Source organism: Prinia subflava, assembly GCF_021018805.1.
Source record: "Prinia subflava isolate CZ2003 ecotype Zambia chromosome W unlocalized genomic scaffold, Cam_Psub_1.2 scaffold_22_NEW, whole genome shotgun sequence".
NCBI classification, from domain to species: domain Eukaryota; kingdom Metazoa; phylum Chordata; class Aves; order Passeriformes; family Cisticolidae; genus Prinia; species Prinia subflava.
Window position 1 is genome coordinate 7750791 of NW_026960606.1, and position 6385 is coordinate 7757175.

The following is a 6385-nucleotide window of genomic DNA, read 5'->3' on the forward strand; positions in this document are numbered from 1 at the left end:
CCCCCTGCTTCTCTCCACCCCCTCCTGAGTTCCTTTTTTTAAAAGAATCCCTAAATTCAGAAGGTAATTGTGAAGCTGAAGTTTCTCTCTCCCTTGCCCTTGGTTTGGTGGGACTTTGGGATGCTGAGTTCCACCCTGAAGGGCTCAGCACCCTGAGGCTTCCCCACACTTACCATGGATGATGGGCAGCGAAGAAGACAACAGTGATCTGTACTTAACATTTTAACATTAGGTGGCACAAAAGAATTTTCTTTTCTTTGCTCGCAGGAACACTGAAATCGATGGGCAATAACCAGCAGAGATTTTCTTTTCTTTAAACGAAATTCTCCTATTTTCTCCAGCTTTCCAGAAGCCTTTGAAGTGCTTCTGTTTATAAACTTACTTGATTTCGTCTTTCATTGCATCTCTTTTGTCTCAACCTAATTTGTTTTAAAATAAGACAACCCAGCCCTCACTGTGGTTGTATTTACAGAGCAGCCTAAGGGCTCTAAAACAAGCTAATTTCAGTGAAACGTCTTCTGTCCCTCCTCCAAACCAAGGCTGCCTTTAAGAGCTTTGCCTCTGGGCCCTGCACGTTCAGAGCCACCATGAGCACGCAGGGCTGGTTTTAACCTGGAACTTTTCCTCCATGCCCTCAGCTGGGGCTGTTTACAAACCGCGGCTACTTCTGCTTTGGTCCCCACGCCACATTCATCCTGTTCCTGGAGCTGACTGAAAGAACGGGCTTTTGGGGGTTACATTTCCTTCTGCCGCTGCTGTAATCCTTTTGGAGAGAGCTGGAGGTCGTGGTCCTGCTGCGGAGCCACCCAGGCTCCGCTGCTCGGCGCAGAGGCGGTCACAGGCCCCCTGCCCTCAAGGCCGTGGGGCTGCAGCTCACAGAGATTTACCAGTGAAATAAATCAGTTTTATGGTTCAGAAACAATGCATCGTCCACTGTTCACATTCCAAATCCCTTTCGCTCCCAGGTACAGGTGTGCTGGCGGTGCAATGGGAAGGCGCCTGTCCACTCGTGTGCTGCTGCTGCTGCTGCTGCTGCTTATTGAAGATGAGAGCTCGCTCCCCGCCCCGGGCCGCTTATCAAGATTCCTAAAGGTAATTTTCCCTCCCCCCTACACTGCTGGCAGAAGGGTTGGGTACTGTTTTCTCCGAGGTTTGGCTTCAGAAAGGGGGAGAAGAAAAGAAAAAAAATAAAAGGCCGTTTCGCTGGCGATCCCTTGAAGTTTTTGCTGCTTCCCTGCCTCCCCCAGCACCCACTCGGCTGCCGGGGCCGGAGCTGCCCCGCTCCACGCCGTTCGATGTGATTGTCATTGTTCCCCCCGCACGCCGCCCGGGGCGGGGACGGGGCTCAGCGCTGCGGCCCCTCCGCTGCCGGCGGCCGCAGCCCCGACAGGGTGGGCGGGGGGACGGGCGAAACAAAAAAAACTTGCCCAGTGCCCCGCTCGCTGCCGCTCCCTGGGGCCGGGACCCGCGGCATCCCCGGGACCCGCACAAATATTGATACAGAACGCACCGACACGCGGCTCTAGCGATGGACACACGCTGCCCAGCCCCGCAAAAGCCGCATGGACCCCTTTTTCCACCCCAAAAGCGCTTTTCTTCCATCGCAAAGCCTTGGCAGGTGTCAGTGGCACTGCCGAGATCGGCCCCTCGAGTTCCTCCGGCCGTGCATGGGGCTGGGGGGCCGGAGGAGCCCCCGCACCTCGGCTCGGCCAGCGCACAAACCACGCACCCGCAGTTTCCCGGCTATTTTGCTTTTCTTTCATAAAAATGTTTATTTAAACCTTTTTTAATTTTTTTCCTTTTACAACAATAAAATATTGCGTCAATATAAACCCCTTGACTAAAACTGGTCGACAACCAAACGTTACAGCCACTCGTGTGTTTCATTATTATTTTTATCCGACATCCATTTAGGCTTTTTGTTGTTGTTGTTTCTTTCTGAAACTTTTTTCTTTTTTTTTAACATAATGCGGAATTTATTGAAAATAAATAATTGTTGCAAACTGCAATAGGCAATTTTGGATAAAATAGTTGAAAAAAGCAACCTTTAATGAAAATAGCGTTTATTATACATCAGTTACTAAATGAATAAACTAAATGATCTTTCTTTAAATTAATAACTTCCAAAAAACGTTTAATATACAAAACTGTACAGTTATAAAGTTGGCAGAAATAGGCAAGTCCTCAGTGTCGAGGTTTTTTTTTTTCTCTCTTAATTTTTTCTTTTTTTTTAAATAGGGCTTACTGAAAAAATACTCGAAAAATATAAATGTCGAAAGGAAAAAATCTGGAGGAGGGAGGGGGAGAGGAAAGGAGGAGGGGGGGGGATGCTGTGCGGGAGCTGCGGAGGGGGGACCGGCCCGGCCCTCGGGGGGCCGTGGGTGCAGGCCCGGGAGGGGGGGGAGGGAGCCCGGCCCTGCCCGGCGGCCCCGGGGCTGCAGGAGCAGCGCGGGGCTCAGGGGTACGCGCGCGCACACACACACAGAGACAGACACACGGACCCCTCGCGAGTGGGTGCGTGGCCACCGCACCCCCAGACCTTGGGGGCAACACAGCCACGGGCTGGGAGGGACAGGGGGGAGAGGGGGCGGGTGCAGCTCGGCACTTCCCTGCGCCCGACAAACGGCTCCTGGCGTTAACGTTTTAGTGACTTTGTTTTGGTGGTTGAGGGTTGTTGTGAGGTTTTTTTTCCTCCCTGTTTTGTTGTGTCGGTGATTAGTTTTTTCTTTTTTCTCCCCTCCCCCTCCCCCCCCCCCCTCCCCCCCGAAAAGCTTTTCCACAAATCCAGCATCTCCCTGCGACGCGGAAAAAAGCTCAGCGTGAACCAAATGTGGACGTTTTCTGTTTCCTTCCCTCCCTCTCCCCCGACACCTCATTCCTCTTCACTATCGAAACAAAATACAGAGAAACCGATTTCCGAAGCAAAAGCGCAGAAGGATAAAGGTGTTTTACTACAGACCTCTCAGTCTGGCGCTGATCAAAAAGTCCAACTGAACTTCGGAAAGAAAAAGACTGGCAAATGCCACGGGTTTGGTTGTGATGCTTAATTTCGGGTAAATCTCGAAGAAATAATTATTTTTATATATATTTCCCTTGAGAGAAGAAGGGGGGAGGTCAGGCTTGTGACCCGACCGTTTTACGGTGTTGGAAAGTTCTTGAAAAGGAAGAAAAAAGCTGCAATAAATAAGCCTGCTCTTCACATCGGTGCGGGGCTCCGCGGGCGCGGAGGGAACCCCATCTCCTCGGGGGCAGGTGAGGACGGACCGCGGCCGCCCGGCCCCACTGGGTGACATTGCCAGTGCTTGGGGAAGGGAAAAATGTTTGGACTGCTCAATTCGATACAAATTAGGTCACAAATATTGTGTACAGTTTGTAGTAAAACACCTCAGACATTTAAAAACGCTATATAAGTCTTTAAAAATGCAAAACTAGTCTATTGTAAAACAGATTCACCTGAAATACAGCTGATATAACCACGGCGCTGGAAGTTTATTCATAGGCACACATCTGTCTTTCGTCTTTCCTTTTTTCCTTTTCTGTCGGGTTTTTTTTTTTGTTTTGGTTTGGTTTGGTTTTTTTTAATTTTCTATTTTTCCATGGGTTTTCCCTTTTTTTCCTGTTTGTGGGTGTTTTTTTTTTTTCCTTCTTTTTTGTTTGGGTTTTGCTCTGCGGTGGGGGTGGGGTTTTTTGTGTCTTTTTTTGGTTTTTTTCCTTCGTCCTAGCGGAGAACCGAAAACAAACCTTGTCTGCGAGCCAACACCGTGTGTGATCAGCGGAAAGGTCGGAGAGAGGAAAAAAAATATTGCCGAGTCGGCGGCGGGCGGGGACCCCTGGCCGCGTCTCCCGAAACCATAAGTTAAAGCCCAGCGGGCAGTCCCGCGGCCGAGCAGTCCCGTTGCCGCAGCCCGCGGTCAGAGGTCGTGGCAGGCCGTGTCCGTTTTCACGCCGTGCGAGTACACGTCGTGCTGCGGCTGCTCGCCCGGAGGGGTCATGCGCTTCTCCTTCTGCCGCCGGTTGCAGAACCAGACCCGCACCACCTCCTTCTCCAGCTGCAGGCTGTCCGCCAGCGAGGAGATCTCCTGGGCGGCCGGCTTGGGGCACTTGAGGAAGTGCGTCTCCAGCACGCCCTTGACACTCACCTCGATGGAGGTCCTCTTCTTCCTCTTCCTCCCCTGCGACGCGATCTTGTCGATGCTCGTGGGGCTGCCAGTGGAGGAGTCGGCTTCCTCCAGCCACTTGTTCAGCAGCGGCTTCAGCTTGCACATGTTCTTGAAGCTCAGCTGCAGAGCCTCGAAGCGGCAGATGGTGGTCTGCGAGAAGACGTTGCCGTACAGGGTGCCCAGCGCCAGCCCCACGTCGGCCTGCGTGAAGCCCAGCTTGATGCGCCGCTGCTTGAACTGCTTGGCGAACTGCTCCAGCTCGTCCGAGGTCGGCGTCTCCTCGTCCGAGTGGTCCTGGCAGTGGTGGCCGCCCAGCTCTCCGTGCTCGCCGCCGGCCTCGCCGCGCAGTCCCGGGTGCAAGCCCTGACCGGCGGCGGCGGCGGGCGGCGGGGTGAGCCCGCCGTGCTCCAGCATGCCGCCCACCGCGAACCCGCCCTGCGAGTACACGCTCAGGGGCTGCCCGGCGGCAGCGGCAGGAGGGACGGCCAGCGAGGCGTTGTGCGCCGGGCTGGCGCCCCAGGCGCTGGAGTGGTTAGCGTGGGGCGAGTGGTGGGAGACGTGGGGCGAGCGGTTGTGGACGATGGCGCCCAGCTGCAGGTCCTCGCGGCCCGGCTTCACGTCGGGCCGCTCCAGCGGGCCGCTCGCCAGCGCCGCGGGCCAGGGCGTGCCGTCGCTCAGGCTGGTCACCCAGTGATGCCCGAGCGGGTGCCCATTGCCGGGGACGCCCTGCAGGTACTCGCTCTGCAGCAGCTTCTGCGCGCTGCGGAACGGGCTGCCCTGCTGCATGCCCGCGCCCTCGGCGTGGGTGAGCGCGCCGGCGCCCAGCAAGCCGTAGGGGTTGGAGGCGGCTGTGGCCATGGCCACGGCAGCCCCACGAGTTATACTGTGCCGCCACCGCCGCCGCGCCAGCCTTTGACATCCACCGGCACGGTGGCCCGGCAGCGGCCGCGCCACGACTGGCACCCGCACACCGGCCAATAGGAGTGCGCCGCCGGCCGAACCGACCAATGGACGCGGCGAGGGGGCGGGGCGGGCCCTTGTGAGGCGGGGCCGCGCGGGCGCGAGGCAGGAAGTGAATCACTCCGCCGGCACCGAGGGCCGGGCGCGAGGCGGCCCCGCCATTTAACTTCCGCGCCGGGCGGGGAGCGGTGGGGTCCGAGTGGGGGGAGACATGGCTTAAATGGGGAGCAATTAGCGGCGGGCAGAGGTTAAACGGCAGCGCCCCGGCGGCAGCCCCGCGGGACCACCCCGGCGGCCCGGGCGCGCTCCGGCTGCGCGGCGCCCGCTCCATTCCTCCCCCGGTGCGGCTGCTCCGAGCCGCGCGTCCCTGCCTGCCCCGTGCCGTGCGGCGCCGCCGCGCTCGTCGGCAGGAAAAAAACCTGAGAAAAGCCCCAAATAATAAAAAAAAAGGAGCTTCCCAGCCTCGCCGCCGGTAAATCCCGGTGGATGCTCCTCAAAGTTCGCAGCGCCGGCGCGGTGCGCCGCCGGTGCGCGCCTGGCGGGCGGGCTGCAGGGCAAAACCGGGAAAAAAGGAGAAAAAAAAAAGTGAGAAAAAGGAAAAGAATGGGGGGAAAGGCGTGTGCGGTCTCCAGGACCCCCCCGCGGGAGGAGCGGGGGGAGCGCTGAGCCCCCCGGCTCGCTCGGGCCCAGCGGGCAGAGCTCCGCACCCGCGCAGCCCCGGCGGGGCGGGCGGAGGCGCAGTCCCGGGACTCCCGACCCGCTCCCGAGTTCCAAAATGACCTTTCCCTGCATCGTTTGGGACATAACTGAACTGCGTAATTATATTTGCACTTCTAGAAGACTGCATCAGAGTCCCCTTATTGGTTTGAAATTCCATTAAATATATTGCAAGAGCTCCTAGGTTAAGCTTGATTTAAATTTGCATACATTTTCATATATTTAGCAGAAATAAAAGAAGGCTTGCAGCTACCAGAAAGTCATTAAGGCATTAGTTTCTCTAAGAAGACAGATCTGAAGAAAATGAGAAAATAGATCTAAATAAGGTGAGCGCTCCTCTGGTTCCTTCGGAGCCGGGTCCCATCGCTTTCCTCATTATAATAATAATAATAATCACAATAATTTCTCGCCTGGGCAGCGTGTGAGAGGGGTAAAGGCAGGGCTGGGTGGTGAGGAGCAGAGCGGGCTGGGACAAACCGCGATATATCGGGGACTCTGCGGGTCCCCTCCGGGCGAGCGCTGCGCTGCGCACCCTCGGGGGTGCGGGG

The 6385-nt window shown here is 56.5% G+C and overlaps 1 protein-coding gene across 1 annotated transcript; it reads right to left on the minus strand.

The window, feature by feature from the left end:
• Window positions 1–2938: 2938 nt before the first annotated feature.
• Window positions 2939–5988, minus strand: LOC134564881 (POU domain, class 3, transcription factor 4-like). The gene has a single exon (XM_063424163.1). It carries the CDS (start codon window positions 5016–5018, stop codon window positions 3912–3914), a length of 1107 nt encoding a protein of 368 aa, XP_063280233.1. The 5' UTR covers window positions 5019–5988; the 3' UTR covers window positions 2939–3911.
• Between the last annotated feature and the right edge of the window lie 397 nt (window positions 5989–6385).